General features: G+C 51.6%; 1 protein-coding gene across 1 annotated transcript in view; it reads left to right on the top strand.

Annotated features, from left to right (window-relative positions):
* The window catches only part of RUNX3 (RUNX family transcription factor 3), a 60,735-nt gene extending 44,084 nt beyond the window's left edge, over window positions 1-16,651 (top strand). The window contains exons 5-6 of the mRNA XM_030039863.2: window positions 169-333; window positions 12,978-16,651. Of these exons, the coding sequence (XP_029895723.1) occupies window positions 169-333; window positions 12,978-13,501 (689 nt within the window). The 3' untranslated portion in view covers window positions 13,502-16,651. The remainder of the gene's footprint in view (window positions 1-168; window positions 334-12,977) is intronic.
* Window positions 16,652-17,195: the final 544 nt, after the last annotated feature.

The raw sequence follows: 17,195 nt of genomic DNA, 5'->3' as shown, positions 1-17,195 counted from the left end.
TGTGCAAAGCCCCCCGAGGAGCCGATCTCCGCCGGGGCCGCCACGCATTACCCCCATCCGAATAATAGCAAACCGCGAAGGTGGAGGGTGCGCTGACTTTGTGCGTAATCAGGGTGCTCTAGCCAAAGGGTAACTGATTAGATATCAGACTCTCTTATCATGTTCCAGGGCACAGACAAAAGCTAGAAGACCAAGCCAAACCCTTCACCGACCGCTATGGGGAGCTGGAACGGCTGCGCCAGTCCATGAGAGTCACCCCAACAACACCCAACCCCCGCGGATCCCTCAGCACCCCAAGCCACTTTGGGTCCCAGGCTCAAACTCCAATACAAGGTAACTGGCTGGGTGCCCCAGCCTGGCGTCGCACCCCGAACCCTCGTGCTCCTGACATGGCCGGGCAGGGAGCAGAGCTGTCCCGGCCGAGCAAGCTTCCCTCTGGATGGTATTTTAGGGCTGGAGTCCGGCTCTCCCCTGGGTAAGGAGCCCCGCCTGGGGGACAAGCCAGGGAGGGGTTTGGTTGGGTTTCTTGACCACGGAAGCCTTTTTGCTCCCATTAAATAAGTAGACAGCTGCTGAATCATAAACCCAGGTGATTTCGCTCTGTGCACCATTAGATACAGGGTCTTAGGAAAAACTGAGCAGTTTCAGCGGGAACGTGAGGGAGATCAGAGCAACGTACTTTGAATCCAGTAGCTTCTTTGACATGAAGGCACCCGCATAGATGGTTAAGCATCAACTAGAAAGGGTGTATTATACTTTACATGCTAATCCAAATGGTTTCTTATCTTGTTGCATTGTGTTTATGCCAAGTCTGGTGATCCATCACCCAACTCCAGCATAATTCCCCACACGTATGCACACCTGCATGGGCGCACGCGTGCGCACACACACACACACAGAGAGAGGCTTTGCTCTTCCCATATTTGCCATCAGCATAGCTGAGCCCTCAGGCGTTCCCCATGAATCTGCGTCGTAGCTTGTTGCCAGGAAAGAGGTAGGAATTGCCACCAGAGTTACCCGAGAGAGATCAGTCTGCTAATTCCCATGCACCTGAATTTCAGCCCCAAACTAAGTGTTGCATTTGAAAATATCCAGCTGCCTTGCTGCTCCGCGCTTTCTGCACTTCTCAGCACAGCCAGATGCCACCAGGATGTATTAAGAGAGACCGTTCTCCCGTTCGCACGTGAGACGTGCTCCTTTTCCTTGCTTTTTTAATCTCGGTGGTGTTTTCCTTTGAAAATCAGCAGAAATGCTAACGGGGATTTAAGGGATAGTATTTAAGCTGTCTGCATTTTTAGTTTTGGTGAAAAGTGGCCCTTCTTGGAAGGTTTCATATGAAAAGTTCTAAAAGCTTTTGTGTTGCATTTTCAGAAGTGACGTAGATGTTTGAAAACCTCAGTGTCATTGGCAAAGAGGGTGTCTCAGGCGCAAAAACATGTTTGAAAACGTTACCCGAACTGTAAAATCTGCCCCGCTCCTCCCAACCCAAAATTACAGTGAAAATTTAATTTATTTCTCATTGAAATGCAAATCTTTATGCTTGGAATTTTCATTGATATTAGCATGGTTTATGAGAAGAACCCGGGCATTTTGTGTAGGACTATCATTTGATTTTTGTTTTAAAAAGCAAGAGGGAGAGAGAGAAAGAGTTTTATAGGCTCATCCCATTGGCTACATAATAAAGAAAGAGATTCTTGGGAGAAGAAAAAAAGATGCGTATTTTAAATTAGCACAGTCCCCTGTAGTGCCAGAAACCCAAAGAGCGTTGTTTGGAGCAAAGAATCAGGTGATGACACAAATTCAACAAGAAAAAAATGAAACTGGCCACAAGCTACCGTCCATGCCAAATTCCCAAATGTCAAGTGACAGCAGGAGTGGAGACACACAAAATTAGCCATCTAAAATCATTCCTGCGGAGTGAATCCAAAGTACCAGGAATGCTGCAAAAGGCAGTTCGTGCACGCTCTGCTCTTGGCTCCCTCGTTCCCAAGTTGGAGGAACTGTCTTAAAATTACTGTGGGTTCTTACCAGTGTAACTGGCAGCAGAATCAGCTCAGTAATTTTAATCTCAGCCCTGTCCTTTTGACACAATGCTGACTATAACCAATCATAATAATAATAATAATAATAAAAAAACCCTCTTTCTCTCACACACACATGTCTTATTCACAAAGATCATAATTTTTACCCAAGCAAGTGGAGCCTAGCCCATGCCAAGAATAACACAGGAGTTAACAGGCCTGTAATTCTCACGACTTGGCAAGTTCTTAGGTAACACACACGAGAAGCCGATTAGCAAAAAGCATAAATGAGATATCGGTTAGGAGGGACGAACGGGGCAGGCTGGAGTTCATCTGGCCCCTGCTATCCTTTACCTGGGTGCTTCGCAACCTTAATGTTTTTAGCATCCTTGCACTCCTGTGCAGGCACTACAAGGGGGCCAGCGAGAGACAGGTTTTTCCCTCCACGATCACCTACGCCCAGCAGCCCTCCGCTCATGTGCCGGAGGTGGTTGGCCTCTCTGTTCTGCTGACTGAGCAGTTTGCACGAACGCTTCCTAATCCACTTCTGGCAAAACCAGGCTGGGGAGCTGAGATGCTCAGAAACAGCCTCAGCCACCGAGGGGGGTTCAGGCACCTCAAATCCCTGAACACAGCACCCGGGGTTTGTGCTTTGAAGCAGACAAGCACGTAGGAGACAGCGTTTATCTTTGGGAGGAACTGCGGTCCTTTGGAGATGTGTTTGCTCTGGCCCGGTCCAATCTTTCCTCCCTGGGAGCAAAGGCTGTGGCCGCAGTAGAGATCACAGCAAGGACGCTGGTGTAAATGGGAGAAGAATCTGGCCCTCAGCCATTTGCAGAAGACTTTCAGTAAAGCAGCCCCTGGAGGTTATAAATAGCCCCCATGTAAAATGATCATCCTGAGGTTAAATGGTCTCAAACCAAAAACCTCCCGGTAAGAGAAAACCGATCGTTTCTGAAGGGCATGCCAGGAAACATAGGAGGAGAGCGTGCTCAGCACCGTGGCCAAGCGGGTCAGATCCTGCTCTCACACTGGTTTCCCACTGCCCAGTGCCAGTGTATTTCGGTGGCTTCAGTCTTGCCTTACCTCATGCAGATGGGCAGACAATCAATCCCTTCCCGTGCCTGTCTGCAAACAGGACGGACATTTGCAACCCTCCACACACCAGATTTCATTCCCACTTACGCTGCTTTGGGGGGAAAAATAGCATCATTCTGGGTTCACCCCAGTGTAGCTGTGATGAGAATCTGGCCTGGTAGCCAGGCAGGTAGGACAGGCAGACCCTCATCTTGTATCAGCCAGCGCTGCTTCCCTGGCTTCAGCAGAGCAGAGCCGTTTGCCTCTGTTGAGGATTTGGCCCAATACTTCTCCAGTGAGGTCTGGAAAATCTGAGGTTTTGAAATCCCGGCTCTCCCATCTCTGCAGCGAGACACCAAGCTGTCATTAGGGTGGCTTGAAATGGTTCCTTATTACGGGGCACGCGAAGCCAGAGCCTTGCGTGCTTGCTTCATTTTGAGTTTTGTCCTCTAGCTTAAAAAATCAAGTAGCTCTCAAAAGTGAAGCAAGATGTTAAAGGAACTTGCTTCTGCCCGCCTTCGGCTGCTTCTCGGGGCCCCCTTGCTCTGGGGAAGTGGGATGGTGACAGATACGTGTCCTCCTGGGGAGAACCGGGATGGTCCTAGCAGCCCCCAATTCTCCGCACGGTGCTTTGCCCTTGCCCATGTTTCAGCAGTGGTTCATGCTGAACCATTTTATTCCCATTGCAACAGAGGAGGACCGCCCACGCAGCCGGCTCCTGTGTTCTAGCTTTGTGGTGGAAACATCTTCAACCACTCAAAAGCAATTGTGTGCATTGTCCGGCAACATGTAGGGGCCTTGTGTACACGAGGACAATTGCAAAGTGATTTTAAATTTGATCTACTCAGTAACAGAGCAAGCTGTTTTGATTAATGCAGTTAACATCCCCTTGCACGCTCTTCATATTGCTCCAGCGAAACCAAATTCCCTTGACTTCACAGGGAGAACAGTAAATGCTGGATCCTTTTGCAAACTCCATCCTGCCTCTCCTAGCCTTAGTGTCTGCTGAACGGTTTGGGAGACATTGTCTTTGCTGGTGAAGAGCTTTCAGATCTCCTGATCTGGAAACTGCTCAGCTTTAACCAGCTTGATTTCCAATCCATTACTTAAAGCCAGTGCAAGGTTTTTGATGTAGGCCAGTCATCAGCAGAATGCTTCACCGTATGCATTTAAAGTAAAATCTCTCTCTCTCTCTTTTTCTCTTTAAATATACATTTTTAAAGTATTACATTACTTTTAAGAAGCCTCTTGGCATAGGCAGCGAGTGCCCTATTGTTTCCGAAATGCAACGTGGCTGCTCTGAGGTTAAGTCCTGAATTATGGGCCCAGCAAATACACTGAATTGCTGCTTCCTAATCCCTGTCCAGATCGACTTATGGTTTCTTTAAAATATCCGTTTCTTAATGGATAAAAACATTCTACCATGGGCAGAGACTAAATTGTTTCCAAAGGAAGCTAGGCAAGCATTAGTGGGAAGAAAACATATTGTGGGATTCAGCTTCAGCCTCAAAGGAAGGAACACGCTTAAGATGGGTTTCCTGCCTGCTTTCAGGCTCTGCAGGCTTCTGTGCCTATCTTTAAACTGCTTCTCTGCTCCTCTCAATTACATTTGCCCGCTGTGCAGTGGATGTCCCTTAAATGAATCTGGCATGTAACCGTCAAAGATGAACCACGGGCCAGTGCTGGGCAGAAGCGTCCCCCAAGAGAGAGTCCAAGCACCCGCGACCGCTGCTTTTGCCGCTGACGTGCAGCCGCCTCCGTCTCCCAGCCACAGCTCAGGGTGCTGAAGTGCTGCAGTTCCTACAAAACAGCAGCCAGGAGAAATAGCAGACGAGCTTGCAACGAGCCCGGCTGAATTCGCCTCAGGCTCCAGGGATGCCATCCTGCCTTTGACGTGGGATTTTCGAATGTGCTGGCATCCGCGCTGCCAGATTCAGACCGCCGGTGGGGAGCCTCCAGCCCAGGGGTCCCGCTGCAGGAGGGCACTGCCCGCATTGCCGGGCTTTTTGGCTGCGGTGCAGCCCAGGAGCAGCAGACCAGGGCTGGAGCCCTATCTCCTATCACCCCATCAGCCTCCCCTATCAGCCAGCCGCTCCGCAGTGGGTTTCCCATGGCAGACTTGGCCTGGTCCAAACCTGCTCGGCAGGCAAGGTGGTCTAGCTGCAGGCTGGGTTGTAAATTCAGCAACTTCCTTTTATGTAGTCAGGGCTTGTTAATTTTTTTTAATACCCTTTGAATACAGGTAAAGAGCAAAGCACAGGCAGGCCAGAGGGAGTGCCTGCAATCAAGGGAGCGTTTCCCGTTCAGCCCACCCACCAGCTCCAATTAGCACCGTTAGCTTATTCATTAGTTTTGTGGGATGGAGTGGCGGGGATTGAGCCCGATGCGGTATGTGCCGGGCAGGGGGATGCGGGCAGAGGAGGGCTCTGGGGATGGTGAGAGGAAGAGAGAGGCTGTCGCGGGAGAGGAAGCTGCGAGAGCCTGGCTTGTTTAGTCTAGCAAAAGGCAGGCTGGGAGCGGAGCTGATTGCTCTGTCTAAATACGTCCAGGGGGTAAACATCAGGGAGGGAGAGGAGCTAATGTAAGCTATGAAGGACAGTGCTGGCACAGGAGTTGGGGCTGAACTGGCACTGAATAAATCCAGACTGGATGTTAGAAGCAGGGTCCTCCCCAGAAGGGCAGGACGGGTCCAACAAATGGCTGGGAGTATCCCAATGGACCTTGAAGAGCTTCCAGAGGAGGTGGTGATGCGGTGCATGATTCACTGAGCTGGGAATAGCTGGGAATTTCCCTGCCTCACTGCCCTGCCCGCCTGTATAGACCAGGAGGCTGCTGCCCAGCATATGTGGGGTCTGATTGAAAGTGCTGGGAGAGGACGTAGGAGAGCAGAGTTAAGGTTTGCAATGCTCACCAGGGTAGGTTTGGGGGCTGAGTGTGCGTCTGCACGGCAGCACACGGTGTTTGAAGAGAATTAGAAAACTGAGCAGCAAACATGCTCGGCAATCTTGAGGTGGTGCCTGGCGATGCTGTGATAAGCGACATGTGTGGTGTTGTGTTTTGGTTTGGGTTTTTTTTTTTCCCAAACTCTGCAGAGGAAGTACTTGCACCCAGTTTGTGAGCTGGTTATATCAGATACAGAACAATTGCTCTAAGGGCGTGTAACAGCGGATGCTGATCACACCCTCATTTTTTTTCAACACCTCCCCTCCTCCCCCAAAATAAATTTTGCTCTATTTTTCATGGGGTGGGAGGAAGGGGCCGTTTTCTTTTTTAGTTGGCTCTGACTTGGAAACGAATGAACTTGTTAACATATGTGACAGAGGCGTGAGAGCGTGCCTGCATGCGTGGGTGGGGAGGAGAGCGGCGCCTTCTCTAGAGATGAGCTGGGTCTTCAGAGATCAAATGCATCTCGTGCACCTTCCCGTACAGAGCAAATTCTCTCCATCTTTGGCCACCTGCCTCTCCGTGCTTCCAGATGGAGCCGTTACGATCAGGGGAAGGAAGCGGAGAGGAAGAGAGGTCAGAAAAATGCTGAAAGACAACTTGGAGGTCCAAGCATCACAGAAACTAGTAGAGAAAAAATAGCCAAAGGTATATACAGAGGGAGAATTTCTGTCCCCGCTCCATCTCACACATGCATGTGTATTATATACATAAGCATAAAGTATCATTAGTGTTTACATTGTCGTCAATCATCATGGCATAAGACAGGAAAGGAGGGGTTTTTTTTCCTCTGGGCTATATTTTTAATGACAATTTTTGCAAGGCACATATATGCATATAAATAAACTGGTGATATATGGCCAGGCTGAAGATATTTATATATTCCATACACTTGGAGAGTGCCACACTATCAAGTTCCCTTTAGATTTCCTTTATTCTCTCTGTGTGTACCACACACTATAAGTATTTGTGTGTGTTGTGTAACATACACACATGCCTAGGTTTATTGCTGACTTTTTATTCAATAAGCCGCAGCATGTTCCCTGCATCTCTAAAATGGGGACCAGCGGTGATATCTTGGGAGCTGTGGAATTGCTCACGTTCCATATGTCACTGCACGGCCCCAGGTGATCTGATAATCTCCTACCCGCTGTACATCGAGCCCCAGTGCTGTGCCCTGCACACATGCCCTGGGTGAGCTTGTTGTTCAGTTGTCCCTCAAAGCTCTTTCCATGCTGTAGCACTGAAGAGGTCCTGAAGTTGCTTTTGCTGCCCTTTCCTCTCTCCAGGCAGAACAGATATTTTCCTGGGTCTGGAAGCAGTGGAAGCCCCCATCGCTTCGCTGGGATGGAGCCACATCGGTGCCGTTAGTCCCTAAAAACCTCTTGCGGGGTCCATTGCCTTGGCTCCGCGAAGGCTTCTAGGGAACTCAGAGCAGACCCACCAGTTCTGACCCAGCAAGGGCGCAGGGACCAGTTTCACTCCATCCAAGGCAGCTCCCAAACCCGGCACGGTCTTAAAGGAGGCGGCTGAACACACCCGGAGAAACCTCTGTGGTCGGCAGCCTCACGAACCAGCCTCCCCACCTCCATGCTCACGACCAGCCCTCGCCGCCCTGCCCAGCTCCGCCGTGAACCAGCCGAGGTTTAGCTCCCATCGCCGCGCAGGCGCTCAGAGGCGGCTCTTTGCATTTATCTCCTTGCCATCCACCCAAGAAAAGACCCGTATTGTCTCTGAGGCAAAAAGAAAGCTGCTGTGTCACTTGAGCGCAGTTGTTTTATCTGGAAAGGGGCTGAGCGGCTTTGAAAGCCTGTTTCTATCCAGCTCCACGTGCGGGGGGACTTGGGGGTCCTCAAAAGGTGCAAATTGCAGCTGCACAATTAAATAACGGGGTGTGTCCCGGCCTCCATGGTCCCCTGGGCAGCACAGCCCTAACGAGGAGACAGTGGCATTACTAATCAGGGCTTTGACCTTTACATGGCTTTTATTTAATACACATTCCACGCTTCCCCAAACTCCCATCCAAAACATTGACATTTCCGCTGATAGATTGGGTCAGATTTTGGAGTAGTTGGGGGACTCAATTCACTCTTACAATGGTTAAATTCTTACAGCTAAATGGGCTTATTCAGTTAGTGCAGCAGCTGGTGTGATTTCGAGAAGAAAATAAACATTTCCTTCAAATATTTTGATTGGCAACTGGACAACTGAAATACTCAAGCTCAGATTGCCAGGGTCCAAAAAAGCAAATGGGGGCTGGACGGCGAGTAAGGGAGGCAAACCGTAGTAAATCCTCCGAGGCAGCGCTACCACGCAGATGTGTGTGTGAGATGCGCTGGGCTCTGCCTGCGCTGGAGAAGGGGACAGTGAGACGTGATTTTTTTTAAAGCCCGTCGTCGGCTGTGATTTCGAAGGGAGCGCGGGGCCCGAGGCTACAGCTTCACCCGCTCCTATTTCCCTGGCATTTGCTTAGCACGTTGCTTGCTCCAGGTTGCTGTTTGACGGCTGGCTGAGCGTGACGGAGGGTTGCTTTGCTGCTGAGTTAGGTGGTTATGGAGGGTATTAATGGTGATGTTTTATTTGGACCTTGCTGAGGCTGTTTCAGAGATCTCCTCGGATGCAGGGCAGGAGGGCTGATGCCTCTGGCCGGAGCTGCAGGCATGGGGCTGGGTGGCTCGTGGATCCGTGAGGCGGAGGGGTAGCCCTGAGGCGGGGGAGCCAAGATGGAGGGGCAGCCGTGAGGAGAAGACGGGATGGAAGGGAAGGCCTGAGGAGAGAGGGCCAAGATGGAGGGGCTGCCCTGAGGCAGGGGAGCCGAGATGGAGGGGCAGCCATGAGGAGAAGAAGACGGGATGGAAGGGAAGGCCTGAGGAGAGAGGGCCAAGATGGAGGGGCTGCCCTGAGGCAGGGGAGCCGAGATGGAGGGGCAGCCATGAGGAGAAGAAGACGGGATGGAAGGGAAGGCCTGAGGAGAGAGGGCCAAGATGGAGGGGCTGCCCTGAAGCGAGGGCGCTGAGATGGAGGGGCAGCCGTGAGGTGAAGAAGACGGGATGGAAGGGAAGGCCTGAGGAGAGAGGGCCAAGATGGAGGGGCTGCCCTGAAGCGAGGGTGCTGAGATGGAGGGCCAGTCATGAGGCGAGGGCTGAGATAGAGGGGGCAGCCCTGAGGTGAAGGAGCCAAGATGGAGGGGGCAGCCCAGAGGCGCGGGCACTGAGCTGGAAGGGGCAGCCCTGAGGTGAAGGAGACGGCATGGAGGGGCAGCCCCGAGGCGAGGACCGAGCCGGAGAGGCAGCACTGAACCGACGGCGCCGAGGCGGAGGAGGGACCCCGGCGTGAGGGCGCTGGGACGGCGGCGAGGCCGGCGCGGCCGCGGCTCCCTCTAGCGGCCGCCTCCCGCCTCCCGCCGCGGGGCCCGGCGGCCATTGCCCCCTGCTGGCGGCGGGACGGGCCCCGGCCGCGGCCGGGGCTTCCCCTCAGCCGGCGGTCGCTTCTCCCCCCTCGCCGTGGGCCCTGCGGGGAGCCGGGGTCGTCGGCGAGTCCCGGGGCTGGTCGGGCCGTGGACAACGTGGCGGTGGTTAACGAGGAGGCCCCCGGGGGGGGTGTGGAAACCGCTCTCCACCAGGCAGCTCCGTGCCTTGGCGCAGCCACGGCCGCCTCAGCCCCGTGTGGAGAAAGCGGCTCTCCCACCCGGGTGTCGCGGCGGGGAGTGGGGTTGGACGGGCTTTGCCTCCCCGGGGGCTGCTGGGGACCGCGGGGAAATAGAGAGCAACGTTATACGGCGGAGCAGCCCAGCGTCTGGATGCCGCAGCCTGGGAAGCCCAACACGCCCCCCCCCTCCCCAAGATAACCCAGAGACGAAACACACGAGTGGTTTTTGGGGTTGTTTGGGGGTTTTTTTTTTAGCCTCAGACTGGTCGGGGAAAGCTGGAGCTTTATTCTGGGCCAGACTTTAAGCTCAAGGCCCAGCGAAGGTGAAAGTGAGTTGGTCATGGCCGCTCAGATGCCCCACTCGCTCTGCGGGGCTGTGGATTTCACCGGCCGGGGCAGGCACAGCCGAGGGATTTGCTTTCCAAGGAATTCGCTTTCCAGGGGATTCGCTTTCCAAGGGATTCACACCCACACACAGATTTTATAGAGGCCCAGCCCTGCAGAGTGCTGTCTGTCAGAGACCGGGGGGGTTCAAAGACTGGCACCTGGAGAGCTTGCCCACTGCCCACCGGTGTTTTGTGAGCAATAGCCGGAGCGTCTCTAGACCCAACAGTATCGCTGTGCTTTGCTCGCCCCGCATGCAGCTTGTAATTAACACTCTTACATGCTTGCGTCTAAATTAGTAGCAAAGACCCATTGCCAAACGTTGCAAGTTCAGGCCAATAAAACGTAGCCTCTAAAAAAAAAACAAAAAAAAAACCCCTTTGAGTGTGTTATAGAGGAAAAGGGAAATGTGCCCTGAGCACTTACGTTTTATTTCGATTTGCATTTTATGGAATATTATTTATGGGCATGTGAAAGCTAACGAAGGAGCGCGGTCCGATCACTGGAGATTGTCATCTGCTCTTGGGAAGGTAGCGAGCAGCAGTCTGGGTTTCTGGCGGCTGGGAGGGATTTTGAGACTGCTTACTCTCAGTGTATGGCAAAACAGTCCAGCTACTTGGGCCGCAGCGTCAGGGCTGTGTGCATGTAAGGAGGAGGCGTTCAGAAAATAGCACTTTTGCTCTCCAGTCCAAGTTCAGCCAGGATTTTTGTCCCATGGTCCTATCTTCTGCTGTGATGCTGCTGGATTGCTAAAGCTACGGGCTGTGGTCAAGCTGTTTCTTGCAGAGCTGGTCTCCAAACTTCAGCTCACGACACCTGACAGCAGTTTTGGTGCTGCTTTTGCAGTAGCATGGGTTTGGGATGGGGCAGACCATCCTGCTGGCAGGCTGAGATGTGAAATCAAGGTGGCTTGGTCAGTTATCAGCATTTTTAGCAGAATTGTGCTTTTCTAGCCAGCCCAAGCACGCTACCCCTCCACATAGCATGCAAGAGGGATGGCCCCGTGGCCAGGCAGCCGCTTCCATGCTCGGCTCAGCTGCATCCAGCCCCGCGTGTGTGCAGAGTGGCACGGTTCGTGACAGCTTTGAGCTGCTCCTCTCTTATCTCGCACCAAAGCCGCAGCCACGTTCACAAACCAGGTGCTCCCCCGCCTTTCTCCTCCGTGGAGCCTGCGTGGGAAGGCAGGCGCAGCCGATCGCCCGCAAAACGGCTGGAGGGGAGGGAGGAACCTCCTCTCCCCTTCTCCTTCCAGCGGCCGATGGCTGAAGGACTCACCTGGGATGAGAAAGAGGGTTCAGATCAAATCCCCTCCCGATCTGCTCCTCCAGAGCCTGCCCTTGCCACTAGTTAGCTGGAAGGGATTAGCTCAAGTATTTTTTCCTGGGGAAATGCTGCAGGGGCTGGAACACCAGCCCTGAGAAGTTAGAAATGCTTCATCATAATAAATATATATAAAACATACATCCCTATGCATGCATAGCAAATATACAATCATATGAATGTGTGTGTCTGTATATATATATGCATATCTAAACCCAACAAGCATGTTTAGCATATTCATCTCACACATTTTCTTGCTCTGAGTCAGTTCAAAATCCAGCCGATGTGACAAAAAAAAGTCACTGAGGCCAGATGACATCGCACTTCCAAAGCAGAAAGGTGCGATGCCCCTGCTTTGAACAAGGGAAAAATAGGGGTCTTGGGAGTAAACAGAAAGGCTGAAGAGCCACCTCCAGCTGGCCAAGGCTTTGAGGTTGGTGCACCAGCCGAGCACTTTGGGCTAGAACTGCTCTTTCTAGAGATTTTCATCTCATGAGGGGGTCTTAAAATGCTGAGAAAGGCGCAGTCGCGGCATTTCTAGCCATGCCCTCTGGCATAACCCGTGCCAGAGGTTGGCGTAAGCCGCTGAGGTCTCGAGGACAGAGGTTTCGCATTTCTCCTTGGAGAGCAAAACTCACTTCTCTGCCTCAAATGCGCCAAGGCCAGAGGCATGCTGGGCTCTGTAAGGAACCGGCACCAGCCTCGGGACAGCTGAGAGTGCCACAGAAAAGCCTTGAGATCCTCAAAGGATCTGCTCTGTGGATTCCCATCTCTAACCTGGGCTTCCCGCAGGAGAATGGGACCCGGCAGCACCGGGCAGAGGTCTCTCTCCAGTTATAAGCTGGCTGCAACTCCCTTTGGGTTTAGACCCCACACCAAGAAAAGGCACGGGGGGCTCCAGCATCCGAGGGAGCTGGGTAACATCCCCACCATGCTGACCCAAATCTCCCTTCCCCCAGCAGAAGAAAGCCTGAATTTCTCACTCTCTTTATCCTCTTGGAAGGAGAAAAATACACAGAGAAATCAAGCAGAGGGATATTGTGGCTCCTAGCTTGGGAGTTTTCAGCTGTGTGTTTATCAGCTCCATCCCCTGATGGTATCAGCACGAACAGGCCACCCACAAGAAGGCTTAGCAGGCTGGTCTGGACTCCAGCTTTTCCTCTCTGTCTCCTTGTGTGTGTATATACACCACCGACTATCTCAGGGACCGGCCGTCTGGGGCCTGCATCCATTTATTTACTACACAGCTGATGTAATGGCTAAACATTTTTTTTCTGTGTTTATGGGGTGTGTTTTTTTAATCTGCCAGAGATGAATAGACCCCTAGAGACATCAGCTTAGTCGTGTCCCTTCTTGGATAGGAAACAACAAATTTAAGGACAGGAAATGGGAACAACTTAAACAAATGGGTTTAGAATTTTTGTATTTTAAGTTCCCTAGCTCTCTTCCCTGGCAGAGCCAAGAGATGCTTTTCCCTCCGACTTTTAATTCCTTGGGCAGGGGGGTGGCCCAGGCTATAGGACGAACTCTACAAGCCTCAAGGATAGTGCTCTAACAACCCTCTTTCTTCCTCCACCCCAACAGGCACGTCAGATCTGAGCCCCTTCTCTGACCCCCGGCAGTTCGATCGCTCCTTCCCGACGCTGCCAGCTCTCACCGAGACCAGGTTTTCCGACCCACGGATGCATTACCCCGGCGCCATGTCCGCTGCCTTCCCTTACACCGCAACACCCTCCGCCACGGGGATTGGGGGCATCAGCATGACCAGCATGCCCACCACGACGCGCTTCCACCACACTTACCTGCCACCCCCCTACCCCGGCTCCACGCAAAACCAAAGTGGACCCTTCCAGGCCAACCCCTCTCCCTACCATTTGTACTACGGCACGTCTTCGGGCTCCTACCAATTCTCCATGGTGGCAGGCGGCGAGCGCTCCCCCACCCGGATGCTCTCTTCTTGTACAAGTGCCTCAGCAGGGAACAACTTAATGAATCCCAACCTGGGCAATCAGAACGACGGGGTGGATGCAGACGGGAGCCACAGTAACTCGCCGACAACCATGACGACTACTGGGAGGATGGATGAGTCGGTCTGGAGACCCTATTAGGAGGAACTCAGCTGGGCACCGATAGCTTTAACTTAATCAGCCACCGTTACGTTACTCCTTTTGGTAGTGAATAGAGCAAAATGATGCCTAGGGAAAAAGTAAACCAAAGTCTCCCAAACCAAAAGTAAATCAGGATCCTCTGCATGCAAGCATGGGCAAACATCAAGCGAAGATGGACCAGGACCTACGTTACATTTCAAGATGAACATCCACGGGGCTTGAATTTGTCGCTTGATGTGGTTCCATCCGTATGTTTTAAGTATGTGGATTGTACATAGGGAAAAAAAAAGGACGTGTGGAATCAGATGTTTGTTTCTTGCAGAAAATTTCTCAGTCATCTCACTTGCACCTCTTCCCCACACAAAGCATTCAAAAGTTACGAAAAGCTCACCCTTCTTCTGCAAAATGTTTCAGAGAAGAGAAAAGACCAGGGAGTCATCCAAGCCATCTCTCTGCCAATGCAGGAAGACTGAACCGAAAAAAAAAAAAAGGAAAAAAAAAAAAAAAAAAAAAAAAAGAAAAAACCCCCGTCGTCTCCTTTCCTTCCCTCCCCGCCAGTGTAGGGCCCCTGACCACCAAAGATCTCCGGGACGACGCCAGAGCCGCGCGCGGCACCTGAGAGTCTGGTTTACAGCACAACCGCGGGACTCGGGCGCGCGCGGGGGCTGCGCGCTCCTCGCGGGTCGGCCGGCATCAGCCATGTGAACAAGAGCTGTGATGTGATTATTATTATTTGTTGTTGACGACAGAGGTTGTATTGTTCATTTTTGTCATTGTCGTCATTTTTAAAACAGTAACGTGGTTGATCCCGTGCCTGACAGACCCCCCCCTTTCCTGTATGTTTACATATGAGATGTACTTTTTACGAGACGTGTTTTGTTCTGTTTGCTCTTTTGTCCTGACCTCACCATTCAATTCTTTGCTCCTCTTAGCAAATCTCTGTGATGGTGGCTGAAGTGAAGGCGGCGTTCAGGACAATCCAAGATGTATAAGATGCACTTCCAAGCGCGTTAGCTGCAAAAGGGACTCAGGAGCCTTTGGCACGACCCTGCCACCGGTCTCTGGGTCTTCCTTTCATCCTCTCTGAGTGGCGACACATGCAGCTGGTGGCAAAGCATCATATTCCTGTTATGATTCTTTCCCGTGTTTTCACCCAGAGCGGATTGACACATGGTGACTTTTTTTATTAAGAAACGACTTACACTTGTCAGTTCGTACTGAAAGCTCTAACTGAGATTTGGAGAAAGGAGCAATTTCTACTCAGTCCCTTGGTGGTGGGAATATTGTGAAGCAATGTTATCTAGCCTTTTCCATCCCCTCACTCTCCTTTCCTTTCCCCCAAGTGACCCAGAGCATGGGTATCTTGCTGTAGATGAATAAGCTGAGGAAGGGGCACTAAAGGTACCGCTGGCCCATCGGTAGCTGGTTTGCATCATGTGGCATTTGGAGGAGCCAGGTCTCCCGGGCACCACACGCCCTCGTAGCTGATACCAAAGAGATTGCAACCTGAACGGGACCACGACGGGAGGTCGTAGGCAGCTGGAGAGGCGGCAGGGGCCCCCCCCACGGCCAGGTTAGTGGCCTGGCTCTGACGCGTGCCACAGGGTTACGTCGCCTGCCATGAGCCGGCTGTGCTTTCTCCTGGCGTGGGAATTCAGGCTGGATTCAGGATTCCTCGTGCTGGCAGGGCTGAGGGTGCATGGGCAGGTTCCTGGGGAGCATGTAACTGTGGTACCCACTGCCCTCTGGAGCCTACCCTGCAGCAAGGGGATGTGGACAGTCCCCAGCCCCCAGTGCCACCAGTTACCAAGCATATTTTGTTTTTTTTGGTTTTTTTTTTTTTTTTTACATGAGCATAAGGAAATTGAAACCCCACAGCTGCTCTCCCGGTCCCTCTGTCTAAGTTACACCATTACGGCCACGCTACCTATCACCAAATCTCAGTTGGCAGCTTGTCAGCACTCGGTTGAGGTACAGAGCGTTGTAATTGCACTACCACGTCAAGACTGGAGCAAGACATCCTGGCTTAGTTGGAAAGCTGCGATGACCACTCATGAGTTAAATAAGCAACAAGAAGAACAACTCTTTTAAATAATAATTAAAAAAAAGCCCTACCCCAGCAAAACTGCAACCTTCACTTGCCTTAGCGACAGCGAGCATCTCTCCGGTGCTCGCCAGCTGTAGAAACTGGACCACGGCAGCCTGTGTTTTGATGCATTTACGTTTATCATCCAATTGCGCCACTGATTGAAAGCACAAAGAAAACAAGGCATTCGTAGTACTAGGTTAATTTAAGACTGTTCGTAGTGAATTAAAAAAAGAAAATAATAAAAAGAATGGCAACGATGTTATTTTTATGACATATTGTCATGTGAAGGTGTAAATATATGCACCTCTATTGTATGCAAATGGTCACAAGACAGGCCAACGTTTTTTGCTTTGCACTATAATTTGCTTTTTTTAAAAAATGCACAATCGCTTGTACAGTAAAACCCCTTTGTCTGGCTCACAGAATATTTAACTATAAAATCTAATTTTTGGTCTTATTTGTTATAATAATATAATTCTTAAATGTGTTGAAGGATCCGATTCTTAATAATGCTTCTAATACTTGTATGTGCAGGGTAAAATAACAACAAACAACTAAGGAGATGAGAACAAAGATCTTTGTAGATAAAGAAGGCTAAAGTTGTTGGTTTTTTTTAATGGTGTCTTAACAATGGACATTAAAAAAAAATATGCTAGTGATACCAAATAATGTGGTTATTTGTGTAATATACCAACCCTACTTGAAGGTAATGCCCTATATTTAATATGTAGCCCATCTTTTTAACCTGTAGCACTTGTCACTGGGGAGGGGGGAGGCGGGGAGGGAGGGCGAGGAAGAAGAGGGTCTGCTCCTGTTGAAGTCATTGGAAGAAGCTCTCGCTGGAGGAGTCTCTGCTGGCTGGCTTCAATGAGAACAGAGTTGGGCTCCTTCGTGAGCGGGTGGAAATCACGTTGGTACGAAGCCATAGCAAAGTGGTCAGTTCTGCTTTTCTATTATCGGTGTCAATGTTCTTATCCAATGTACGTGATTATATCGTCAGGCCTCCGTGTAATCATTTTAATGACTTTCCATGTGGAATAATAAATGTACGGTTACCAGTCTCCCCGGTGCCTTCCGCCTGCTCACTTCTCGCTGCGGGGAGCAGATCTGTGCCCTGGTACAGAGGAAGGTTCGTCACGCTGCTCTTTCTCCAGGGTCTAATTTTGGCACCTCTGCGAGCAGCCCGGTGCCCAGATCCGCTGTCTGAGGGGGGGGGGTCACGGCTGCTCTTGACCGCAGTTTGGCCCGAGCAGGCGTTGCGAGGGTGTCCGGGGAGGAGGGCAGGCAGGTGCCTGCACAGGGACGCAGGGAGGCGATGGGGGTGATGATCCCGGGCTCCGAGCTCTAAGAAAACCCCTTTAGGCTTCTCCAAGGGGAGGTCTGGACCACTAACCCTGCACTGGGCTAGACCTGGGAGGTGATCCCTGCATCCCCAGCCAAGCATCCCACACCCCGACCGCCGCCTGTCATCGCCGCGCCGCTTCCCGAGACACAAAAGCTCCGGCACAAATCCTAAACAGGACCCAAATTCCCAGGCGGTCCAAGCCCAAACCCTTTAGCACTCACCACTCGCCTCCAGAACCCAAATGACAGCTGAAAAGCAAA

Source organism: Aquila chrysaetos, chromosome 16 (assembly GCF_900496995.4).
Source record: "Aquila chrysaetos chrysaetos chromosome 16, bAquChr1.4, whole genome shotgun sequence".
NCBI classification, from domain to species: domain Eukaryota; kingdom Metazoa; phylum Chordata; class Aves; order Accipitriformes; family Accipitridae; genus Aquila; species Aquila chrysaetos.
Note: the sequence above shows the minus strand (reverse complement) of the source record. Positions and strands in the feature narration are given on the sequence as shown.